This window comes from Mastigoproctus giganteus, chromosome 14 (genome assembly GCF_048544385.1).
Source record: "Mastigoproctus giganteus isolate SK-2022 chromosome 14, ASM4854438v1, whole genome shotgun sequence".
Classification (NCBI taxonomy): domain Eukaryota; kingdom Metazoa; phylum Arthropoda; class Arachnida; order Uropygi; family Thelyphonidae; genus Mastigoproctus; species Mastigoproctus giganteus.
This window is the reverse complement of record NC_143588.1, coordinates 57835719-57863305: the sequence shown is the minus strand read 5'-3', so window position 1 is coordinate 57863305 and position 27587 is coordinate 57835719. Positions and strand designations below refer to the sequence as shown.

The window sequence follows — 27587 nt, the reverse complement described above, 5'->3', positions numbered from 1 at the left end:
TGAAATAACTTTATATTTAACTTTGATCAAAGTGACACCGTATTTTTTAACTATAAGACGTACTCTTCTTTCTGGAAAAAATATATATATGCTTTATCAGAACACACCCTTCTATTCCCTTTTCAGTGGTACTGAAAAGCACTCTTGTGTTTTGGTAATGATAGAAGAAAAGAAAATTTAAAAAAAAACAAAAAAACTACCTCTTCATTGGTGGGTTATACAACGATTTTGAATATTTTGCCACTATAGCTATATGTTCTAAAACTGTGTCACGTGGCTAGTGTATATTTAATTTATGCTCTTGTTTATCATCCGATACGACCACTAGGTCAGAAGAGTGTACATCAATCATTTTGACAATGAATATAATCATTAACTATATTTAGCAGTCACGCGAGCTTGAACTACGGTACATTCAAACCGCATGTGTTTCTGCACCCTCGTGCCTGACCTACTCTGCTACTCCGGCTTTTGTTCACGTTTACTAGGAATCCTATCTATCATGCAATTGCAGTTAGCGGTATAATTTTTTTTTTTTTTTTTTATAAATTTGCCTTTCAAAATCATTGTACGTCTTATAGTCGAAAAAAATACTGTATATTAAATTAGTATATCAGAAATATTTATTATATTTACATATGTTTATATTTCACTCTAATAACTTACTAAAGTTCGTGTTCTTAAATATTAAAAAACTTTCCAAACATTTAAATATAATTTATGTATACTTAAATTTGAATTAATAATTAGAATTAATTAATTTTTTATCTTATTTGATAAATATCGTCTTGTCAATAGCGATTTCTCGACATTTAAAAGGCTAGGGAAGCATGACTTATGTATCTTGTTCCCATACAGTTCTGCGCATGCCCCAAAGCCACCTTCCCTTTCTGGTATATCCGCAGAATAATGAAATAAACACTCCACAAGTCACTAAATTTTCTCAACTTTAACACCTGATAATAACCGAACTCTGTTTTCTTGACCTCTGTCCTGACACTCATTACAAATGGTACAAAGCACCTCCATTTTCACTTCCCCGTATCCAATACTTGGCGGGTACTGATCGTTATTAGTCCAGAAGTGGTCGTACACCGTCCGATGACGCGTAGGGGGGTGCTGGTGCATGAGCGCTTGCGTGCTAGTGCAATGCACTGGTGCAAAGTATGACAATAAAGAAGTTCATTGTGTATCGAACGACACGACTTAAAAGGTAGTGTTCACTATGGACAAACGAATACGTTTGGTTGGCTGACCAGTCCAGTCTGTTCTCCAACTGTCACATTGATTTTTCTTGGTCTTCGGCTTTTGGCTACTGCTGCTGCTGGACGAGTTCTTCTAAAAAAGAAGAATTATGGAAAGATGAGTGAACACTTACTACATTTCTGTTATTTAATTCATTCACTGTCAGATTTATGTAAGTAACTGTTGTACTGTTTTTTTTAAAAAAAATCTGCTGACGTTGGTTTGTTTTTAGTCAGAGTTATCCCTAATTACGATTTTTTATATAGAAACGGTTTGCATACTTTAAGTTAATTGCGAAAAATGAAATATAACTTTATTTTATTAATGTGAATAGATACCAAATGTAAATTTATTCAAATACTTTTTTTTTTCCCTGAGATGACCTTTATAAATGGCAGCCGCAAAATGTTCCACCTTTTTTTCGATTTTCAAGTTTGTTTGTTTTTTTTAAAACATTCATACAATACTCTCGAGGTAAGCGTGCATGAAAGAGACTGCAGATAAACGCCATAAAATGTAACTACTCATGACGTCATCAATTAACTACAAGCATAAACTGCTTGTGTTTAATTGTTCACAAAAATCCATTTAACGCAATAAGAATAAAATTATTGTGAACCAAATTATGCTTTCATATATATGTCTCCATAATGAGTTTTCCTCTTCAATTCATTGTGCTGTTTAATTTTGGCAATTAGAACGAAATTTTTTTTTAAAAGTTATATACCCAATTTAATTAATGATAATCTCTTTACTTCTATTGTTAATTTTTTTTTTTTTTTACATTTAGTCTTATTTCGGATTTTCGTTTTAAATAAGTTAAAGTGGAAGGCATTTTTACCTCTACGATTTACAGCTAATGGAAGATTATTATTTTCGTTAATTAGGATGGGAAGGAGCAGCAGCTCTATAGAGTTACGTTCATATGAAAACGTTTTATCTTAAGATCTTAAAGATTAGAAAATTGAAAAAACTTAATTGCAAACTACATTAAAATCTAAAATTAAATATTAATGCACCGCATGAATAATAAAAGTCAACGTACCTGAAACCTTCTAGGCCTGCTTGCAAATTGAATAGAAAAATAGGATTGTTTTAGTTTGTTTTTACAGGATTAGAGTACTATAAAAAAGAGCTTTAAGAAAAGTTAGAACTGGGAAGCTTTTTCATTGTAATTAATAGAATACGGCTGAAACACCAGCATTATCTTTAGGATAGCAGAAGTATTCCAACGTTTCACAATCACGGAGACTAATGTCTCTTTCGCTTACCCTATTCTTTTCCAGTGCCACGCTATCCATGTCGTAGATACCATCTGCTGCTAGATTTTCGTACGCCGCCGACAGCTTGCTTTCCCATTCGTTCGAACTGGAATCCATGGCTCTTTCCCCTTCCTCATCGTGCAAACGGGTATTATATTTTCTACGACCGTGATGCTGTCCGTAAACCTGTGACAAAAAAAAAAAAGAGACTAAGAATAGAAAGGATGGCGTAGGTACACTATCAGTGAAAATTACTGTTAAAAAATATTCATACAGTATTCTTGGAGTAAGGAGGCATGAGAAGAAACTTATTCAAAACTCCCCGCCATGTTACACTCATGACGTCACGAACTTCCTGTGTTTAATTGGATGAAAGGTATTCAAAATTATTCAGTGCGTATCGAAATTGAGTTCGTTTGATTAAAACACTTGAATATCAAAATTATGAAAAATCTATAGACCAGAACGAAGTTATTCAGGAAGCAGAGTGCCAGAAGTTTATCAAACTCTGGCAGGGAGCTAATTATTTTGTAATAACGAAGAGCAAAGTGGAGGAAAAATTGTTGAAGTTAAACAAAAGAAAGGCACCAAGGGTGAATGAGATCTACCTAGTTATATTAAAGGAGGCAGCAAAGGAAGTAAGCAAAATCTTAGCCATAATTAAGAGAGCTACCATGGATTCAGGGGAGGTCCCCATGAACTAGAGATGTGCAGATATAAACCCAATTCACTAAGGGGATCAAAGGGCGACACAAGTAATTACAGACCCGTTGGTTTAACTTCTATTCCGGGGAAATTAATGGAGGCACTGGTTAAAGAAGCATTGCAGGATCATCTAGACAAAACTTCAGTTATAGCTCGGACACAGCATGGGTTTGTTAAGGAGAGTCTTGTCTGACCAATTTGTTGGATACTCTGATGTGGTCACAATGAAACTGGAGGAAAAAAGTAATTTTGATATCATGTACTTGGATTTTGGGAACTTCTGATACTGTTGCACATGGAAGACTGCTGCACTAATTGGAGCAGTATTGTATTAAGGGCAAGTTGTTGCTATGGATGAAGGGACGGTGAGTGGGAGAAGACAGAGAGTGGCAATCATTGGACACCGCTCTTCGTGGATTAATGTTATTAGTGGAGTTCCCCAGGATTCGGTGTTAGGCCCATTGTTGTTTTGTATATTTATCAGTGGTATTGATGAAGGTATATCAGGCTTAATGTCCAAGTTTGCAGACCATACGAAGGTTAGCAGAATTGTTAATGACACTAATGACAGTACGCTACTGCAACAGGATCTAGAAAAGTTGGATTGAGGTGGCAACTAAAATTTAACGTTGACAAATGCAAAGTACTCTGTATGGGTAGCAGTAACCCCAGAGTAACGTATCAACTGTGTGGTACTACACTCAGGGTAGTAGAGAATGAAAAATACCTGGGGGTAATTGTGCAGTGAGATATGAAGTTTTCTGAGCAGTACAGACAGTCTGCAAGAGTCTTGTCAATGATATACAGGAATTTTGCTAGCAGGGATACGGAGGTGATTATCCCCTTGTATAAAGCAATGGTCAGGCCACACCTTCAGTACTGTACAGGTCTGGAGGTCTCATTTCAAGAAGGATGTAGAGCTGCTGGAACGAGTACAGAGGGGGGGGGGGAACGAGATTGGTGAGTGGAACAAAAGGTTGCTCTGTCGAAGAAAGGCTTAAATAAAGTTCTGCAAATTGCAATGTCTGGAGGCTAGGTCTCCAGACGCTGCAATTTGCAGAACTTTTATTTAAGATGACCTGCGAGGTGATCTGATTGAAGTGTATAAGGCTTTGAATGGTTTGAGCAGGCTCAATGCTAATTGGACTTTTCCTCTTGCCCAATTTAATCGCCCGAGGGATCATAAATTACGTTATCAATACTTGCTTCTTATCTCTTTGTGAAATTTAACTAAAATGATTAATTGATAGGTCAAAATAAGTTGGAAGTATATAACACTGAACAGACAAAATTCGTGTACCACAAAAGCTGAATAAACTTTCAGAATGAAACATTAATTGAAAAAATAAATATTCACATTTGCTGTGTTTCATTTGATATTTATTAAATGCGATAATGAAAGACGTTTTAGGTGAACTTTAAAAATTCAGCTATTGCAATATCTGAAAACTCATTAAACATATTAATAAATTTTATATTTAATATTTAATTCAGTGTTTTGATTAATATTCTGTATTAAGCCAAACATTAAATTAAGTTAGCATAAAAAGTCATTGTACATGTCGGGCTTAAACTCTTCCTATACTTAGCTGTGAGAAAACTGAGTTTACTACTTAGTGCAGTAGTTTTCAACCGGGGTGTCGCAACAACATTCCAGGGGTACCACGTAATTTGGTTTACGTTACTTAAACTTATTATTTTTTTTTAAATGTATATGTTTATTTCATTATAAAAAGGTGTACAGTGTCTTTTTTATTTTGTGGTAATCTATAATTGATGTTTAATTTGTACCTCTATATATTTTTTTTAACATTATATATATATATATATATATATATATATATATATATATATATATATATATATATGTATATATATACATAGAGAGAGAAAGAGAGAGAGAGAATCGGATCTACCTGGCAGAAAATTGAGTATGGGGGGTGTTCCAAAATAAAATAAATGACTTAGGGGTGCCGTTATTAAAAACATGTTGAAACCACCGACTTTCATCTCATATTGTGGAGGCACTTCGCCACGAGTCACCTTGGTATTGAACTACTCTAAATAAAAAATATTTCTCCAGTGGAGAAATATACTACTGTTTACTTACGGTAATAGTAATAATTAATTAATAATTTATTTAATCGTGTATTAAATTATTTAACAGTGTTATAATTTATTTAACATATTGGTGTATACACTAATATCGTATTGTGGATATATTTAATCACTGGGTGTTGTTCAGGTTTTCACAGTGCCTACTTGCGCACCGAGGAGACTCCAGCCAGGGGTTCCTCGGTGGGCAAGTAGGCAATATAAAGAAATATTCTTTTCCATTGGAGTAGTGTCTTTTATTTAGAGTAGTGCAATGTCAAGGCAATTCGTGGCGAAGTGCCTCCACAATATGAGATGGGTGGGCTAAGCAGAGAGTCCAGTTTCCCCCACAGCTACGTACAGAATGAGGCTATGGCCAACGTGTATGATGAATTTTATAGTTTCACAGCTTGAGGCTTTTGCCATAGACTTATTTAACATTGTTAGCTACTAAATAGAACTTAAATTCTTGTAATTAAATGCGCGCACGCATCTGTATACTTTTTCATCTTTCATAAACCGACCGAGTGCCCCTGCCCTGAAAAATCGCTGACTGTGTATATAGACATGTATGTATATGTCGTCGCATACGCAGGCAGAAAGATGTGCAGAATCACTGTGCATCTTCCTATTTGTAGCAGGGTTCAAAAAATTGGACTCTACTTTGTATTCTTAAATGCCATGGTCATTTTGTTGAACTTACCGTAACAGCTCCAAACAGAATAATAAAAATAAGCGATGCTGCCCCAATCACAATAACAGCAATGGCCCATTGAGGAATTGGAGGTTCCGCATTGGTCAACAGGGTTGGTGTTTCGCTGTTTTCTTCTTTCACTGAAAAAGAAAAAAAAAAAAAAAAAGTTATACCAAGATTGTGAATACGGTAGATAGAAATTCAATCGAATGCTCAGAATTTTCTCTTTACTTGTTTACCTTTTGCTATGACGCAGACGATTAGAGCTGGTCTAGACAATAGTCAGGTTACAGTTAGTTTAATAAATACTTCATATGAAATAATAATATATTATCGTCTGCCTCTACGGAATAAACGGTTAAAATTACTGTAAGGCATATCGCTTGTGTTTTTTTTCCCTTTAACTATTTGATGACGTCATCACGGAGTGTGAATTAAAAGTAGAGAAAGGCAATACAGACGTGACTAGGGATTTGTATCGTATGCCTGTTAACAATCTTGTCTTTTGTTGTACTATTGATTAATTCAGAGTTCGAAAGATATTTCTTGGGCGGCCATAAAATGGTAAAGTGGTGGAAATTAGCCACGTGACACAGAGATATTTATTATATATTAAAAAAACTAAAATTACATGGAACTAAAACTAATTGTATGATACCTTGAAACAGCAGAATAACCAAGCGGTGGGTGGATCCCACAAAGGGTGGTAGGGTAAAGACAACTATAATTAATAATAAAACGCTGACATTGCTGATGACTATTAAGTTTATTATGGACAGACGTTTCCTTTTGTATGAGATAACGAGAATTTCTTTATACATAAATGCTGTCTACCAGAATAAGCTTTTTGCCTGCCATCCACCTGCTCACACCTGTGGGAGACAGACGGATTCATGAAAAGGTTATTGCTTCACCTTTTAGATCGACACGCATGTATGTGACAAGAGGAAATTGTGATGACATCCGCAGGTGTGTTTCTTCGCTCACTCTAGTGGGGGTGTTGGCAGCTCCATTTGTGGTAATGTGTGCTCTAATGGATAACGTAGAATGTTGATCCTGGTCACGTTTTCTTATTCACGCGGTACACAATGTGTTGCAATAGCCTTTGGGAGTGCGAATCGATGTGTTTGTCTTCTGGAGTGACACATAGAATACTTTTCTTAAGATTAAGACGGAAAATCATTTGCGAGGGGGGCCGAAATAACAAGATGGGCAGGGTTGGGTGGAATAGTGTAAAACATTGAGAACGAGATAATATAAGTGAAATTAAGGAATTCATTGTCCATTCTCCTATTAAAGAACAAAAATATTCTTATGTGTTGATTGCATCCCGCCTAAAAAATAATTAGGTATTTGTATAATGAATATAGACGTATTTAAGCTCTCACCTGCAAATTCGGTTGTCAGTGGGTCCATTGTGTATCCTCCAAATGTATGATCTTTTCCCAGTTGATCGTTAAACATTTTGGTTAGTCGATATTCAATATCCATGTCGTCGTCTGCCTTCATCAGATATAAGGAATAGTCTACGAGCGTACTTACATTGTTGCTGAAGAAAAAAAAAAAGTATAAGAACATAATTTGTACCTATTATTATTAGTGTATTAGATGAGGAGAATATTATTTCGTACGTTAATCAGTAAAAGCTAACAGAAGAAAACTGTGCAAAAAATTTCTCTTTTATATCGCTCATAACACACCAAATATGACAATAACCCTTATTATTGTCATATTTGGTGTGTTATGAGCGATAAACAGCTTTATCTCTAAAGCTGTTTAGAGATAAAAATCTGAATAAAATAAAGAAGTAATTGCTCAATCAAAGTCTTGAATTCGAATGAGTCCTTTTATACCGCGTAGTTGCCGAGTGGTCAAGCGCGTGCGGGTGCATAAGTACACGTGCCTTGAGTGACCGGAGTTAAGCCCGTGACTGCTAAATACGGTGCCGTTTCTCGTATTCTGTCTATCTTGTGAACTCCTCTGACCGTTTGGTCGTCCCGGAGTATAAACAGAAAATTTATTTTATTTATTTTAGTTGTATACGGGGAAAAGCAAAATGCACTTACAATCAGAATGCTTAGAAAGGCGTGCCCGTGATCGAAATATTATGCGCACATGCTTGAGAGATTTTCGGAAGGCGCACGAGAAATGTTCCCGATGTTTGATCTGAACAGTATGAGGCCTCTATATAACACAGAGCTCGCATACCTTTACGGTGGGTCAGTAATCGTGGCAGACTCATTTCCCACAGGTTAAAAACTGACTTAGAATTCATGTTTAAAATGTTTGGAAAATGTCCTCGAAGTAAGCTCAGATAAAGGTTGACCTAACAGTTGCCTTTATATAGCGATCGCTCGTGTAAATCTTTAAAACCGAAAACATTTAAAATGGTTTATGCTAAATCTGGCAATTGGATGTTAGGGTTGTTATCTTTCCACTGTGCCAAATTAATATTACAATTTAATAATAAATAATACATTAATTTGTACAAATACCTTGCCTTCAAAAATATCCGCGGATACCTGTATTCTTCGTTAATAACTATTTCATTACTGCTGTGGAATAAAATATTATACTGCCATATAAAATGATAACTTACATTGGATGGCCAATGTTTACATTGACCATCAATATTGATGGCCAATGTAAACTCTAAAATATAGGGCTATCTGAAAAATCGACTATTACCAATTTTTTTTTCATGAGCCCCCAAGGGGCTTCATAAAAATCTTTCGTAAACAGTAATCTTTTGTATATGACTGAAAATCAACGAAGTTTCAATAGGAAATGTTCCAAGATGCAAACGCCCTCTGGGAGCACTCTACGAAAGAAACCAGTGTGAAATAATGAATTACCCTGGGATTTCTTATGTTGTGTTCCAATTTGTTTTGCAGGAATTATAGTTATAGCCGTGCAGGTGACGGAAACTGATAGTAATAGCGGCAGTTTTTGAGAAAAGCGCTGGAACCTCGAACGCCAGTCCTCTTCAGATGTGGAGCTAAGTTATGTTAATGGCTGCAACGCCGCAAGCCGTAGGGTAATGCGTTGGAAGAATCGCGCCATTAAACAGGGCAGAATGAAGCTAAATGTTTTCTCTGCAGCGCACTTAGCATAAAAACAACTTCATTTAGACTGCTTGCTAACCCACCTTAAAATGCTACTTACCAACGTAATTGAATGCAAATGATACCCAACTGCAAGAAGTTTCTCTCTTTTATTCTAAAGTTCGAGCTGAATTGGTTCATAGCCTCATTTTTATTCGACTCCGAGCAAGTTTTCATATATATTTTTGGCATGCAGAAGGATAAAAGATGTAACTCGATATTATTAAAAACTCTGTCAAGGATTTCAAAATTTAACCCTAGTTCGCTGCATATCTCAATACAATTTTTATCTTTCCTCTTATACACGCTCATGTAACTGCGGATAGTCTGCCAAAATTGGTTTGTCTTTTGAGGAAAAATTGGAATACTCAGAAGTAAATTTTACCATGAACTGTGCCTAAGACTGATAAACGAAATAATGCACAGATAGTATTGTTAGTTCTTATGGGCGGAGAACGCCAAGTAGGCCGATGTTGGATTTTAATTGGTTGCCTACTTTAGATCTTTTATGGAAGTTGGGAAATCTGTATAGACCCTTAAAACCCTTTGCCGAAAGTCCACAGAGATCTGATAGGACAAGGACAAATAATATCGAGTAGTAATCTGTTCTGGTAATGTGCTCGCACAGAAAGGCCTTCGCATTGTTTTGAATTTGAGGTGTAACACTTTCCTTGCATAAATTAATATTTGTTATCAAAGAGAAGCACATTTTCTTAATGTGAGATTATTATTTGTAAAAAAGCTAAAATATTTCTTAATCCCGCATGTTTTCAACATTTTCTTGCATTCCTTTTTCAATGGAAACGGTCTGATAATAAAGATTGATGTAAAACTTCACCACACAGTTGCCCAAACTGAGTAAATTTCTTCGATGCTTTCGTGAGGAATTTCTCCTTGGGTACCATTTCGCCCTTACTATAGAACCATTTTGATGAAAGCTAGTGTCATCCGTCCACAGATAACCAAACTCCAACCTTGTTACTCGTCCGTCTTGCACAATTACAAAGTTGGAAACATTAGATCACATAGTAGTGTTTTCAATTTAGGGAGATGTTTAATCTGATATGAAAATTTATGTAACCTTACTCATTAGTATCTATGAACAATACTTCTAGAATTCAGGTAAGGCGAAAGCTGTTAGCACAGGGCAGGGTCGTCTATATAGGAACCAAATTCTTGTTAAAAAAGATACGGAGAAGTATAAATTATAATTTATTAATATGCAATCTTTTATTTACTGCAAAAATAAATAATATTTTATCGAAGTTCTTTTGTTGTGACATGGAGGTCAAGATGACCCACTCAGAAAAATGTTTTCCAGTACTGTATATCAACAACCTAGTTCTGTGTTCTGTTGATGTTTAGGAGAGGGCAGCGCCGATTTGCCTAAGACACCCGTTGCTGGCAACTAGTCAAGGTCCGTCCTTGGTTAGCAAATGCTGGACATGGTTTCTACTTGTTCATTTTCTTCCGCTTGGATTCTCCTATCCACACATCGCACAATTGATTGTTGATAACTTTTTCCCTCCCTTTGAAGATTAAAAGATCGTTTGTTTGAACATAACGAGGCCACTGATACTGCTAATTTTCAATCAGAACACTACGGTACCGGTACTAGTTGCGTGGTCAGCTACTGCTGTTCAAGGGAAAGTTTGTAACTTCAAATGCACAAATAAATAAATAATCCTCGTAATGTAGAGATAGTGGATCGTTCCCGTAACTTATGGATCCGTACGTGGCTTGAAGTTGTCTATATCTTGATGTGGGGTTCCAATATTAATCGTAATAGAGAAACCTGTACACTTCCAGTTATTGAAGCGAAGATTTTACTGTATGTCAACCGTTGATGAGTCCTGTATGCAGAACTCATCAGCTAACACAGACATCTTGCTACCACACAGATAATAGCAACTATCAGGTGCGAGAGATAACAACCGAACTGCTCGTCGCCACCTGTTGGCAATTTCAAAACTAATTATTTTTGTGACCTTAGAGTACGGGATCAGCGAAAATAACAATTCTTTGGTGGATCTATAGTTTTTCGAATTAAAAAAAAAAAATTGAAGTGAGAAAAAAAAACTTTCTAACCACTCTATATAAAACAAAAGAAACAAACACCACAAAATCTGAATAATTTTCTTATAGACAGTTTTCTAAAATTAAAAAAAAAAAAAAAAAAAAAAACTTGCAAAAAACAAAAATTACTTTCTCGAGAGATGAAAAATTTTAATAACTTCTCGAAAAGAAACTCTGCTCTTTAACTTCAATAAGTCGTTTCAAATGAGCCAAATATAAAATTTCACCAAAAAAAAATATTCACTGAGAGTCGAGTTATTACTTGCGCACGGACGGACAAAGAAATAATTGCCGGATTTCTATTGGCCCGATTTTAACGAAATTTGGGATAGCTGAACATTTTTTTTCTAAAAAAGATAAATATAAAATTTTAAGAAAATCCAGCTATTGGGGGTTATTGAGTTATTCCATGCAGACGGACGTAGTGAAGCCAATAAGCGCATTATACATATATGTTAAGGTGCCTATAAAGAAGATATGTATTTATTCAGCCGACTCCTTTTTAAGTGAAATAAAATCTAAACATTCGGAAACTTCCCTACTGGTCGTAGTAATTTTATATCTTTAATTATTACGGTACGTCGCAAATATCCTACAGGGTCCCTGGCGTTTGTAGCTCATCGGTTCTGAACCACTGCTTTTAGGTAAAGCGCTCGGAAGTCTTTCATACCTAAAGAATCCGTTAATGCACGTAACTTTTATTATAAGGTCCCTTAAAGCATATCCCACGAAGCATGCAAGTCAAAAGTGATGCAACAAAGAGAATATCCATCTTATTGAATTAGGAGGCATATATGAAGTTTACTGAGAAATGGGAGTTTGGGTTAGTGACTTCTGAGTGGTCTCTTATATAGTACACTTAATTGAATGCGACAGCCCCTAACATATGTCGCAATCACCTGCCCTGCATGTTTTCCTTCCATCCAGACTACATATTGCAACTTCTGATAGTTCGCGAAAAAAAAAGAAAATAGACTCAATAAACGGCAGTCACGTGGCTGTTACCCTGGTGATAGCAAGCAACATAGAGAATCTTACTCTAAGGATATATTAATAAGCCAAGCATCTTCTGAAACCGGCTTTTTCAATTGTTGTGAAGAGAATTCCAAAGAAGTCCAAGAAGAAATTCGGAATAATGAAACTGATGCTCGTTTTGGGGTTTCTTAATAACATCAGTAGTCTGTTAGTTCAAGAATTGTTTTTTTTTTTTTCTTTCTTATTCTCTGTTTTGAGGCATATGTATTTTGTCTGTAATTTCAGTATGTTTTGTGTTTTGCTGTATGAAAATCCCATGTTTCAGAGGAATCAAACGATTTATATTCAGAATATAAATGATTTGAAAAATATTCATAGTTTGGAAATTAATCAAGAAGAAATAAATATTACAGTACAGAGAAATTCTATAGGCGATTCACGGTCATTCGTTAGCTGCCCTCCTCTCATTCCCTATACTTTTCATCCATATAATTAATGGACTTTCTTCATACGTAAGCAGTACATTTCTTAGATCAACAGTTATTGATGAGAAGGGGTGGAAAGACTTAACCCCCCTGTAAACATTCTCTCTATTATACGTAACAGTTTGGGATTTCATTATAATAATTCAGTTGATTAAAATAATGCTATCAATTTTAAATTCTTACGAGAATCCGTCGATCTCGATGCTCTGCAATCTGTAAGCAATTGGCGTTCTCTTGAAGAGATTTTCCAACTAAACAGTAAAATAAAGAAAGAATTACAAGTTAAAAAGATTCCTGTATTTACAAATATATATCAACGCAGTAATTTGCATAATTTCTTATTTGACTATAATGAAATAATGTTCTAAAATTACCATTTCTTTGACTATTTTTTCCGTCTCTTTTGTCTCTGGAGAATGCCGATATTCTAACTGTGGTATCCACTCCAAACCAGAAGTAATCCCCATAACACCAAGCACTCTGATCCGACTACCGTCACTAACAATTGGATCAAAAATTTCCTCGGATGCAGGAACCTCTTCTGTACTTGGAAAAGAGGATCCTCCTGATCTGTCACTATCGTGAGGTAACAAACTCTCAACGGGAAACATCTCGTGAGTTTGAGATGGCACTGCTGTTGGAGGACTTTTGTGTTCTTTGTGGATACTCTGGGATGTTGTTGATCGTATCCTCAGAGGCTGAATGTTAGGCGTAGTGCTAAAGCTGGCCGTGTTAAAAATTTGAGAGGGCTTCGAACTGTAGACGATTGGCACTATGGGACGTCCAGTTGACACGGTTTCTTCCGTCAAAGAACCATTAAAATCGAAGAGATCGCTGCTCCTTAAGTTCTCTGTACCGTTTCGATCTCTTAGAGAATTTTCAGAATCTCCAAAGGAATTCTTGCCACTTGTTTCCAAACTCTTAGACCCTCTAATATTCTGACTCTTTGGCTTTTCTTCCACAATCCCGTTGTTTTCTAACTGGTGAAAGGTGGAATTTTCATCTGTTTTGTTTTTAGAGTGCGTGACGTTCAGAGAGACTGATACAGTGGCCTTGATGCCAATCCCCGTTATGTTTCCTACGTTGCTGGTGATGTTTTTATTTTCTGTCACTGAGTGGGGCACGGGAGGTGGTAATTCAGGTTTTTCCTCAGAGATATTATAGTTCTCAGAATCCTCCTCGGAATTCTCGATGTTTGTTGTATTCCAATCATCCAAAATTTCTGTAGATTGATTACTTGAAGTTGAATTTGAAGCTGAACTTGATCCAATTTTATTGAGAGTATTGAACAGTCTGACCATTTTCTTACGTGGATTTCTTGTTGTGGTCCTGCTGAGGGCAACATGCGATTGGAAGGAAGATAAAGAAGTTTTATTTCTAATAGTAACTTGTGCATTAGGCTGGCGAATCCGAGGAGGTAACACTTGGTATTTACGGACAGGGACAGGTGGCACCGAAGTCGTTGAAGAGGATTCTTGTAGAGCATGCTCTGGGGGTTTACTTGTTGTCCATTCAATAATGTTTGTGCTGTCCGCTGTAGCTAAGTCAGACAGCGTGTCCTGATTGTATTGGCTACCATTCAAATCCTGGGATCGTGATTCACTGGACAGCGATACTATGGTAGTGACTTCAGAAGATACATTCGTCTTGTTCTGACCTGTGTCAGAAAAATCTGATATCTGTTCTGTCCTTTCTTTTGTGACGTTGGGATCGAGACTAGTGTTACTTGTATCATTGAGATACGAGTCAAGTGTGATATTTTCCGCTGTTATATTCTCAACATCAGGGACTTTGTTTTCCTGTTCAGGAATATATTTTTGATAATCTATTTCGGCACTGGAAGCGTCTGTACGGATATCACCAGGAATCTTGTTCGGGAGGGATTGTAAGCTCTCGTTTGTGTCATTGGATACGTTGCTCGTATTTGTGATAGGATATTGGTTCTCAACACTGCTCACTGAACTGGTATCATTTGTCCTGAAGGCGGCTCTGGAATGATCTGGAATGAACAAATGATCTGTTTGAGTACTGGAGACCGTATGAGTTTCATTCCTTGGATTCAATTCGAGAAATATGATCGTAGAAGTAATTTCTTTGTCAGACTGATTAGTTTTCCCTTGCGACACATTTGTACTAGGAGTGCTAAGTACATCGTCACCAACTGTAGATCCTGAAAAGGAAAAGAAAATATTCACATACAATCGTAAAATATGTTTCTTTTTCAGATTTCACTATACAATGTAAGAAGTAGATTTTACAATATATAATAGAAATATTTAGCTAGAATTAATCCAGTAAGGGCAATGGAAAGTGCGAATTAGCCTTAATGTCCGAGTATTAAGCTAAAGGTAGTAAGTATTAAGAATGGATATTTATTTTAATGTAAATAAGGTTAAAGTTTGAAGAAACACTGGATTTGGGGATGGGAAAGTTATAGACGTATGTGTTTAAATAGCGGCTAAATGGAAACAAGTAATTTCGAGTATAATATAAGAGGGCAAACAGGGACAGCGGTCAGCACTAGGGAGGGGGTGCCATTTACGTACAGGCGAGAAAGGGTTGCTAAGGGCAAGAACAATAGGACCATGAAACTGGATTATGAGGCGTCTCTTTTGATCTAAGCCACCGTTAGGAAGTAAACAGGAAATGAGTGGACATCCAGTGTTCGCATAAAAAGAAAACTTCGTCAGGGTGGTTGATATTTGGCTAAGTTCGATATATTTAGCACAGAAGGTGTGAACACGAAACTGAGTGTTTTGGAGGTGACCGGCAAACATGAAAGGGCCATACTGCGGTGTGAAAAAAAATAAGAAATTTCTAGAGAAGGGTTGGTTTGTGCGCTAGGAAGATGGCTGTGGTGAGGCGTTTTAGCAAATAGAAAGGAATGGAAAATTAAACAGAGTATGGGGGATTGATTGAGAGTCCTTGGGGGAGGTGTTCCAAACTTGAGGGAAAAAGAAAAGTTCGGGGGGAGTAATTGAGCAAGTGTGCATTCTGTATCTGACTTCACTGTGGTCTAAGGAGAGAAAGTCGTGAGTTTGCAGGTTGAAGTGGAAGTAGATTTTTTTGGTGATCGGAGTTCACATCTCGTGGTAGGAAGATGAAGAAAAAAAAAAATGGGCGAGAGAAAGGGGTAATGAGGCGTAGAGGATGCGAGTACGTGCAGACTGAAAGAGATTATGTTTTTTTTTTTTTTTTTGGAGGTATGGAAGAGTGGGAAACATGTGCAAATTTGTGAGCCACGAAGAGAAAGAAAGCCTTCCAGCATCGGAAGGCGGTGATAGAATGATCGGCGTTCCTGGCAACGTAATCGCAAGCTGTACATCCGAAGTTATGTCGTGTAAGAGACTACACTTGTGTCTAGGGTCCGGCCCGTTGAGAAATGGCCAGTTGTGCAGATATGTGAACCAAGAAAAGAAAGAAAGTTTGTCCGGCATCGGAAGGGGAAAAAAAATCAGAGTTCCCAAGAAATGAAAGAAAGCCTTTCTGCCACGAAGGAAGCCTGAATGCAAGGAAATTGGAAGTAGCGGCCATTTCGGAAAGCAAGTCTGTTCCTGTTTTTTTTTTCTCGAATCCTGAACTCAAGGACTCATAATCTAGCTCTGTAAGGAACTGAGTGATAGTCCTTTTAAAAAAGAACATTCCTGTTGTGTTAGGCAAGTTAGTTACTGAAGTTGAGAAAATTGGTAATAAATGTTATTGCTCATGGGTAACGAAAAGGTGGTACAAGGGTAAATAAAGGGAAAGTAATAGTATAAAGGAATTAGTAAAGAAATTATATTTATAGGGATAGTACTGTAGGAATATGGGGATATGTTAACCTATATCATTAATTTAGGCCAGGTGCCAACACAAGATAACAAACCAGATGAGGTGTAAAGAGAAAGATTTTATTAATAGAGAAACCTCATGAGTAAAGTGGGATGACTGAGATGGTAACTAGAGACTAAGGTAGAATGAGTGATTTATAGTGATCATTACTTAGGTAAGAGGACATCAATTGCAATACACTTCATGCATTAAAGGTTAGAAAAAATATATAAAAAGAGTAATAAGAGTTGAAATGAGTCTTACTGATGTAAGTGATAAAAATTGGTAATGGAAGAGAATGATTGGGTAATAATTGATGTTAATAATTTGTAAATTGAGAATAGTTGATGAGGGAGCGATAGTGTATTGTACTAGTATGGTTCATATACACTGGTGTTCAAAGAAACTGCACCTAGGAATTTCACATTTCTAACCCTTTTTCGCGATGGTATGTTACATTAATGACTAGCATCACAAATAGAAATATAAACAAAAGATATTTATTAATAGTTAAGGAAAAGCTAAGTAATATTTGACAGGTGCTCTCAAAATATTCCAAAATGAGCATTTGCAACCTTTATACAACAGGTTTGGTAAACACAAAAATTATGGCTGAAATGTTATCAGAAGCCCTAAATTTGCTTCAGTTTATCATTTTAAACGGAAAACAAAATGAAAAGTTCACCAGGTGCAAACTAATATTTAGTTGAACCGCCTCTGGCCCTAATAGCAGACAGCAGCACACCGTAGAGACATTGACAAGATCAATTTCTGAGGATAATCAACTGATAGTTCGTGGTTCCGAACACGAATTATGGCTTCCTCAAGTTCACGAAGGGTCTTCGGTTTCTTTCTGGCCACTGCACATTCCACACGATGCGTGCCAACAGTTCTGTATAGGATTCAGGTCCGGGCTATTTCCCGGCCAGCTAACAGTTGTAATGGGCCATTCTCCCAACCATTTTTTCACCTGTAACAAATGTAAACACATTACTGTCGAACCTCTAATGCAGAAATGAAGCTAAAGTAACTACAGAAATGATAACAAGGAGCAGAGTCGTCCTGAAAGATGCAGTTACTTGGCAGGTTGAAATGGTCTCTGATGGTTGGCAGCAATTTGCCCTCCAATATAGCCAGGTATCCATTGTCATTTACGGAACCTTTTATAAACTGCAGGTGATACGAAATGCATCCCTATATCATTTGGCTGGTAGGGAATTTCATTCACTGTAGAAACCATACACTGGATGGTATTCTTCACCACATCTACGGCGAATCGTTTGTCTCCCATCAGAGCCATGCAGGTTGAATTTCTTCTCATCCGAGAAAATAACTGACTTCCACTGCTCGGGGGTCCATTTGACATGCTTCTTACACCAAATTAATCGGGCCTTTTTCATTTTTTGTGTGAGGAGGAAGCTTCTTAAGACAATGGGCTACAAGTCCATTTTTGAAGAGGCATCTTCTGACTGTTACTGCCCTTGCTACCACTCCTGTATGTTCTTCCCATACTCTTTTCAGCTCAGACGAAGAAGCTTTACGGTTTTTAAGGCATAAGCGCTTCAAAACGTGGTCCTGTTTTGGCATAGAGACTCGTTTGGTTCCTTTTTTCCTATCAGCAGAACCGGTATTCTGGAGTTTGAAAAGAAATCTACTCACTGTCGGCTGATTACAAGACACTCTATAAGCATTATGATGGGAAGAACATCCTTCTTCACGTAAAGCAACAATAGCACTCTTTCTTCGTGGCGTCAACTGCACGTAACTCGCGACCCAAGTAAGGAATGATTGCATTCCTGCATCTTTTCATCCAATGATCAGAAAGATTATGTATTTCGCCCAGTTGACCGGAAATGAACAAAGGATAGATTCTCGCTGGCGGGGAGACAAAACTTTCTTTGGGCGTGGGGTGGGGGCATAAATATAAACTGAAGCTGTTTGTTATATTAAAAAACAAATCGGGAAAAAATCGCAAGGAAACCCCCCCCCCCCACACCTCCGCTGAGACTTTATACGCCTTTCTGCCTTGTCCTCGCTGCTTCTAAATTTTATCTCTTAAATCTTGTTCCCTTTAAGCTTAATGTAGGTTACTAAACATATTAGTTAGCAAAAAAGCAAGTAAGATGGAGACAACAGACGCAAGCGGGGAAGTAGATCAAGACACAAGTTCAAGGTGGTTAAGTACAGTTCACCGAGTGTTAAAGGCGTATGAATATTATTGCTTTTTCGTCGAGTGCAGTTACACACACAGTAAACCACAGGTTCGCACGTATATGCGCTCTGCCTCTGGAGGAGCCTGCAATCAAAATTACGACAGTGGCAGCACTTTTTTTTTACCGCATTTGGCAATATAATAATGGTTTTATTGATGGGCGACATTGAAGGGGAAACGACCACACCCTTTTTTATAGAACCCGCAGAAATCCAGCCGCACCCACCAGAAGCACGTGAAGTACAGTGCAAATGGAAATTAACGGACTTGCATGTCTTGATAGCGACGCACGAGATGTCTAATCGCTGATCGCTGCTACCTGGTACACGTCTCAACTCTTTGAACGACGGCTGTGCAAACAGGAAACTTCTGAAGTACCTCGAGCAGCTTAAGCCTGCTTCCAGGCAGTTAAAACAAGTGATTTTTTTATTTTTTTATAAATAGCACGAAAAATGAAAGCTATATTATTTTAGATTAAAGTGAAACGTTTTGGACTAAAACAACTTTCTTCAAGAGAAATTAATAAATTAAAATTATAATTAACTGAAGCAGAAAATGGATGCGAATGGGGATGCAAACAAACGTGGTTCTGTTTCAGTCTCTTCCTATGTTGGAATTAAAATGGTCAAACACCTGGCAAAACACACACACAGAATAATAAAGTGCTCCCACAATCTGTTTCTCAAACCTACCCACATCTTCCGTTGAACCATTACATAATCATTACACAATAGGAAACGTACTCAACCCACACGAGGTATTACTGGCTACCTCCATAGACAGATGTCTGCCTAACATAATGAGTGGGAAGGGTGAATAATTTTAAGTCAGCATTAATAGTCAACGTTGCGAGATATGGTAACATCTTCGCATATTTTACAGATGGCTTCAACACAAAAAAAAAAAAAAAAAAAAAATCTGTTACTGATCCCTTATTCAACTTTCCAAATAAGAATTCATATTACAGTATATCCTCTACCGAAATACAACATAATCAGATGAATTGTTGCCATACAGTAGTACCTTGTATTTGCTAACAAGAAGTACATTAATTAACAAAGGCATTAATAAAATAGAACACAAAAGCATTAATTATAAAATCTTACAATAATTATAGTTGAAGAGAGTAAAGCTATTGCAGACATCCTATGATTCGTGTGCATAGATTTTCATAAAATGTTTATTCGGCTTAGTTAGAAAAGTTTGTCGAGCCATCTGAAATTTCATTTAATATCAAACCAATAGAAATCTGGCAATTGTTGTTTCTTTTTCTGTCCGTCCATGTGTAATAATTCGACTTCCAGTGGATGGATTTTCATGAAATGTTATGTTTGGCTTGTTTATCATGATTTAACGAGCCTTCCCAAAATTCATTAAAATTTGGACCAATAGAAATCCGACAATTATTATATATATATATCATTACTATCTGCTAACGCGCCTGAAATGTAATACACTGCGTACATTCACTAACTTGTTTGACATGGTGTCCAGATTCGGAGCCGGATCGGGGTATTTCTGCTGCCTATACAACTAGTCTAAAGCGTTTCCTGCCCCCCCCCCCCCTTTTTTTTTTTCTCACACTGATCTTATACCCTCGTCCAAATACTCTCCAGATTGATGGGTGTCCATTTTCGGTGTCCAGATCCTTTATTTTTATGTAACTTATATAGATTTAGTGCAAAAAAAAAAAAAAAAAAATCAGAGCGCTAGGCTAAACTTATTTCCTATTTTTTAAATAAAAGGACTGGTTCTTCCATATTTATCAGATACGGTTTATGTTAGGGCTCCACCTTTGGTCAGATGCCCTTGATGCCAATCAACTTTTATCTCTATTTATAATCAATTTTAAGAAAACTGGATACTTTCCTTCCTCTTAATACTAAACGTTACGAATTAAATCTCTGTATCAGGGACAAAACTTTAGTCACATGAATTTTTCCCGCAAAAACAGTGTAGCAGTTTCTTTTCTGGTACCTAAGGCCATGAGATATAGTTTAAGTTGTCCGTAATTTGGGTGATCAGTTCGGTTATCCTGTTTTTATGGGATGAAAACCATGCAGACGTTACCCGAGACCTTTTACCCATGCGGCTACAGAGCAATTACACTGACCACTGGACTATTGTGTGGAAGGGGGAGGAGGGTCGACATTTTATCTGCAAGTTAAGTAAAAAAATAATTTTTTTTTAAAATTTAACTTACAGATAGTTATTTTTTTGCTATAATTTTTTTTATTATCAAAATGGAATTTTAATATCGGTTTCCGAGTTCATTTGAATTATATTCAATGATATATATTTTTATTTATTTATTTAATTTTTCAATCAAGAATTTTCTGTTAAATTAGTTTTAAAAGTTGACTTCACATTACAGAAAGAAGGGAAAAATATACTATATTTGTTTATAGCATTTAATCCACTGATGAGAAACTGGGTAATATGTAGAACGTCCGAAATGTTCTGCATGTTACAGGGTTCTTCTTTTCAGTTAACTGTGGCAAAACGTTGCAAGGAAGCAAGCGTATACAAAATCAGAAAAAATAATAAAATTTTTATTTTAACTCAGTTGCTTATAAAATAAATAAAAGTTTGCTCTAACAATCAGTTATCCTCTGAAAGCAAATTTCAGCACATCTATTCAGGAACTAACTTTTGATATTCTGATATAATCAAAAAAAGCTAATGGAAAGTAAGAAAACTCCTCACTACCGCATCTTTACCAAGTTATTCAATTAACAACACATAAAAAAAGCCTGTTGCAGCATTCATTAAAAGGCTGCTTAAATACATTGACCTATTTTACCTATCATTTAGAAACATCTTTGCCGATTTCCATTAGACAGAACCCGATGATCCAGCAATCTGGGTCATGGCAATGCCTAGTAATAAATAACTTCGGCTAAGTTAGTAGGGTCTATCAGTGTTCGATCGTAAGCTTGTAATTTACGCAATTTCACCTAGAATCGTTCCACGAGAATAAGCACGCGTATCACTTTCATTAATTCGATTTCCCCGCGAGTAAAAAGTTAGAGAAAATATTTAAGAATGAAATCTGTGTCCCACAGACCGTGCGACGAATAACAATATTTTCTCAATTGCTTATAAAATAAATAAAAGTAAATTGTGGAGTATGCGTGCAGTGACACACTGACGCATGCTTCGTCCCGCGTGAAAAATTACGCAAACAATGACAAACAAATCAAACATTTCACAGTCCACGCGGTGAATGACAAAAATATGTTTTTATTTGGGAAGTAAATTATGCTTGTACAGAAATTAGAACGTGGCAGTTTTAGCTAAAAATGCGTGACTCACGCTACGTGTCATTTAGCAAATAGTGTTCCATCACGTGTGCCACGTTTTTCTACACTTCATTAGAGGAATTAAAATAAATCTGAGGTTAAAGTTACAGTTAGCTACTAAATTGACAACATCTTATTTTTTGGAGTATGGTAACTCCACATTACGCAATATTTCCTTATAGGCTGCTCGTACAAAATTCTAGGAGTTTAAACTTATCTTTAAAAAAAGACCGCAAAAGATCAATTGCTTGCGAAGAAATTTCATATGTTGGCATTTTGCCAGCATATGAAACTGCTTAAATTTGCTGTTGAAAACCCAACTCCTTGCAGTTGACATTTTATAATCGAGATATCATTTTAAGTTCAAATATAATATATAAAATTAAAGTGCGGACACCTTTTAATAACCTGCATTTTTTTTCCCGTTACAGAAACCCAAGGAAAGCAACTAACGTAACGTTTGCATTTGTCAGAATATATGTGTATAAATTTAAATTTGAATTCTTTAAACGGCATCCAGCTTACATAAATTAGAAATATTTCTCTAATTTTATTGTGTATATTTTTGAGTCTTTTTCAGGCTTTACTTTTTCATGTTCATGTTCTGTATTCATTGCAAGAGTGGGTTTCTCAGCAAAGAGGCAATCGGTTTGCACTGTAAATTCCCTAGTGCAATCGATTTTATAATTAAGTTAATTAAGCAATAAAGATAATAGCGAATTTAAGTGGTCTGCAGTAGAAGTTGGGAGATATGTGTTGTCAACATTCGGTCGGTGATAACAAAAGCTTTCTTTTTTCGATATTGGATTTTAGATTTCAAGGTGGAAATGAATCTAAAGAATTATATAAATAGTATAGTAGTGATATAACTGAATGTATAATTGTTGTATAGTTTAAGGAACGAAAAACTTGAGAATAAATTTACGTTTTAAACAGAAAAGAAAACTTTTTTTTTTTTTTTTTTTTTAAGTTTTACGCACTTCATATTTCCGGTTATTATTTCCTGTGTGGTTCTGCAATAATCTACTGAAGTAAATTAACTCTCTCTCATCAAAAACTCCATGTAATTTTTTAACTCTAATTAATATTATGATATATTAATTTCATTCGTATGGGGACTTGTACTTTTTGTATAATTTTAACAATTAATTAATCAGATATTTTTTAAATTTTTTATAAACGATCATAACGACTTTTATTTTCAAGATGGATGTATGTCCGTCTGTCAGGAAGAACCAAGTTCTTCTAGTAGACGGCTTTTCATGAGTGTTTCACTTACGAGTCTTTTAGAAAGATTTTTCGAGCGATCCCAAATTTAATTAAAATTGGACAAATAGCAATTCGTCAAACTTCTTTTCTCTCTCTCTTAAATGGAATCTCTGCATATAAAATGAAGACTTTCGGAGTTTTGACCGACATTGACTGGAATTGATCTAAAGACAAAATTATGGCAGTTACACATATAGGCTAATTTGATTGGATATTCCTAATATAGTAATGCATATCCATTTTCTGATTTATTGTGATAATTAAAATATTGACGAACTTACACTAGGCTGTGTGCCCAAAAGCTAAGGAATAAACACAAAATCGCGAATTCAAATAAAAATAGAGTGTATGTTTTTTGTTTTTTTTTTCTCCCATAAACAAAGCCGTGCACAACCTGTTACAACGCATTTCTTCATTCATCTTTCAAATAAGTCTAATATGTACACTTGTATGGTGGAACGTGCTACCATATATATATATATATATATATATATATACACACACACACACAGCGCGTTGTTAATTCATGCAGGCAATCTAATTCAAAATTAATAAGAAAAAATTTTCGAGTAAAACAAGTGTTGGCTAAAATCGTCCATGAAAAGTAGTCGGGTGATGCGTAAGATGCTACGATAATTCTTCTGCTGAGGAGTTTCCATTCCGAACGAAAAGATTAAAAAAGAAATATAATAAAAACACGTGACCTGGAAATCTCTCTTTATCGTAAGGAGAAACGACAGAATCAATTATACTTTTAATTAAGTCGGTGAAAGTGCATCTGAAGAACCCCTCGCCACAGAACATTCCCCAAATTAAACTTGTAAATGAAGCGTTCTCTGCAGACTGAAGGGAAGAATTTATAAAACTGCAGCTGCTGCCATTGACAGGAGGCTAAAAATTTGCGTAATCCGTAGAGAAGTTTCAAAAACAGATAGAGGAAATTCCAATAAAATTAAACTAGGGGTGCAAACAATTGTCGTGCGGCCCGGTGATAGGCTTAAATGAAATCCCTAAAAATGACCGAAAAAGAAATTAATTTAGAAGTTTTAGCTATGTAGATCACGTCTACTTAGCCTTAATTCACACCTTACATAAATTAGGATTATTTTTTGTGCCTGCTGATAACATTGCAGTAAAAACGATCTTAATAATATGTTAAGCACTGTATATCTTTGTAAATTACCTACTGAATTCAATTAAGCGAAAGTTGTGAAACAAAAATTTCGCTTTTACTATTTTATATGAACATTTCTTTCTTCCATGTGACTTATATGTTTTTCTAAGAACATGAGAACCATTTCGCGGAAACTGTTCAGAAGAATTTGAAGATTATCGATGATTTTCACGTTCCTGCTGGCATACCCTACCTTCCAGGCGATTCGGTATACTCTTGCAGATTTTCACGACCAAAGCGTGTCATATTTGACATCGTGTGTAAGGATTTCTTTACGAGTTAACAATAGTTAAAAAGATAAAAATATCTATTCTCTCATCTTCCTGACAGAAATCGCATAACCTTTAGTTGGCCGCAAGCCAAATACGTGACTAGACTAATCAAAGTGACTGTATTGAACTGTGGCTAACATCACCGTCGCACACAAAGTTACCCAAAAGAGTCGTTGCATTAGCTCGGCCTGAATGTAACAGCTCTTCAGAACATAGGAGAAATCGTTCCATCTGGTGCAAAGCGAGGATTATTACAACATCGGATATTTCTCTGTGTGGTTATTGCTCGAACATTCACAATATACGACCAGTAGCTTGGATAGACGAGAAGAGCAGTTGCTGGAAGGAAGGTATCCAGGAACGACCAAGTTCTCTCATTCCATCGTACTGTAAACCCACATTCTACGTGGGTGGGCAGTTGCCGAAGGCAACTCGCCAAAAATGAGTTTTAAAGCCTAAAATCCGAGAACATTAAAAAATAAACAAATGGGACAGTGAGAACTTCGGTAAAACGCGCTCTAAAAATAAAAAAAAAAAAAAAATATATATATATATATATATATATATATATATATATAAAAAAGCGAAAATATGGTTTAATATATCAAAAAATAATTACTTTCATATTTTGAGGAATAACTAAACAGTATTGCAATATATTAAATCAGGAACCACAGGCTTTGCTCGATCATATTTTACTGAACTTCTCTCGGCCTTAGTGCGTTATATTTTAAGAAAATAAATTTTTCGCGAAAATATAAATAGTATTTAGTGTTATTGACAGTAGATTATAAATTACAAAAAACTCTTTTAAATTAATTATAGATTTTTCTCAAATATAATTTAAGAATTCGATTATAATTAGAGAACTCAATATCGGTGTGGCACAGCTGAGATGTAGCCAATCATAATTTTGAATAATACGACATACAAATAATACTTTTACACATATTTGGTACTTCCTCCCAAACCGATGTAATTTTTAAAAATATCCATTCCATAAATTTGAATTTATTGAAGAGTTCGGACCATTGTTCTAGATATTTATGAGTCGCTTTATCTATGTATCTTTATGTATATATTTAATTTTTAATTTAATATTTTATAATTTACAATTTTTAATTTATTTTAATTTTAATTTATATTAAATTAAATATTAAATTTATTTAATTTAATTAGCTTTATGTATATATTTGATTTTTAAATGAGTTAATTTCTTCACCTTGCATTTGTGATCATTTACAATTTTAAAGAACTTGAACAAATTTTACAATAAATTTTGACAGATTTTCTTCCCGAGAAAAACTGCCTTTCAATACTTCAAAAATATTTAATAATCGATCAACAGCGAGTGTTTAAATGTGTCAATAATTAGTTATTGCCTTATTTATTCTAAACAAGAAAATTCTAAAATTCTAAAGGTCGACGAGCTAGTAATGTAAACGTCGCACCACCCTTGAGACAAATCAATGTAGACTGCAAGGCAGATTGTCTGTCCACTATTCACGTGGAATTCCACCTATTAGCCTACAGGACAGTATTCTGCAGGATGGCAAAAGTTCTCTCAAAATCTGCACCACTAAGACCTTTTATAGGCATAATTTAGAAGGTTTAAGGCTGGTAAATGCAAGCATCCAAATGCGGATCACAGTAACTCAAGTTAAATTATCAACTAGGAGGATAGCACACCCAATACTTTTGAATATTAGGACCCGAGATTGTAATACATTCCGATATGAAGGTCTCGGCAGTTTAGTAAGGTTATTAGTACAGTGTAAGGGGTACTGTTAATGAAATACAAGAATTTGCAAGTAGAGATAAAGAGATAATTATCTTTTTGTTCAGATTATTATTGGTCATATCCCAACCTTGAATGCTGTATACAAGTGCAGAAGTTTTATTTCAGGAAATATTCCGATTTGCTTGAAGAGGTACAAAGGTGGGCAGCAAAAGTTGTGCATGCGAAGAGATACTCATAGAGAAACAGACTCCTTTTCTGTAAGCTTCAAAGTTTCGAAAGTTTGAGCAAGATTAATGCCGGGACATTTTTTCTTTCTAGGATGATGCAAAAGGGAAACACAAAAACTATTCAAACTATTATTTTTAGGTCACCCGAATAATTAAATTCATCTGTCGTGCTGTTTGTCTTATGTCTGTTAATTGCGTGTGTTCTGTGGTCGATTTGTTTGTTTTGCTGGACGAAAAAACTCCATTTTCTGGGGGGAAAAACCTTGATATCTACGCCTGAGACCGACTAACTCAGCCACGGAGTGAAAAAGCTCATTAAAGTTCCTCACGTCATCGACTGGATTCGAACCCGGGCCTTTTCCACCCGGTGTGGGAAGGAGGGTAAAGATACCACTGTGCTACCCGTTCAGACAAAAGGGAAACACAGGTAGAACATACCCTCAGTTTGCGTGTTGCATTGACAAACAGTTTGCTAACGAGCGCATCAATCTCAAATTGTGGAGGCACTTCGCCATGAGTTGCCTCGGTATTATACTACGCATTTTAAATCAAACGCCCTACTACACTGGTGTGCAAAATTTAAGGAACAGTCAGGTTTTCACATGTAGCTTCTCATAGGAGTGGCCTGGATATGGGAAAAGCATACCAAAGGAACCTCGTGAGGTACAGAGATGATGAAGGAAACAACACCGACACAACAACGGAAACAGAACGGTACAGAGGGTCTTTATTCAAAATTGGCAACATAGTACTGGCTACCATGATACAGATACATCACTGCCAAAGATGGAAAAAAGGGAAGAGGTGGTCGTCAGTGGGATATATGGCCACCCCTAATGTCGATACAGGCTTTGCACCACCTGTCCATACTTAGAACAATGTTGTTGATAAGTTCTTGCGGTAACATCGTCCATTTCTCTGTCAGCGCCATCTTCAGCTG

At 36.0% G+C, this 27587-nt stretch overlaps 1 protein-coding gene across 4 annotated transcripts in view; it reads right to left on the bottom strand.

The window, feature by feature from the left end:
* Window positions 1–1010: 1010 nt before the first annotated feature.
* LOC150075148 (uncharacterized) overlaps window positions 1011–27587 on the bottom strand; it is a 210342-nt gene continuing 183765 nt past the window's right edge. For 2 of the 4 annotated variants that reach the window (XM_090389119.1, XM_090389122.1), the window contains 6 exons: window positions 13015–14810; window positions 12824–12891; window positions 7389–7549; window positions 6010–6140; window positions 2517–2693; window positions 1011–1338 (listed from right to left, as the gene is read on the bottom strand). In XM_090389119.1, coding sequence (XP_090245245.1) covers window positions 1207–1338; window positions 2517–2693; window positions 6010–6140; window positions 7389–7549; window positions 12824–12891; window positions 13015–14810 — 2465 coding nt within the window. In that variant the 3' untranslated portion in view covers window positions 1011–1206. Of the gene's footprint in view, window positions 1339–2290; window positions 2310–2516; window positions 2694–6009; window positions 6141–7388; window positions 7550–12823; window positions 12892–13014; window positions 14811–27587 lie in introns of all 4 variants that reach the window. The other 2 variants (XM_090389120.1, XM_090389121.1) reach the window with 2 other exon arrangements.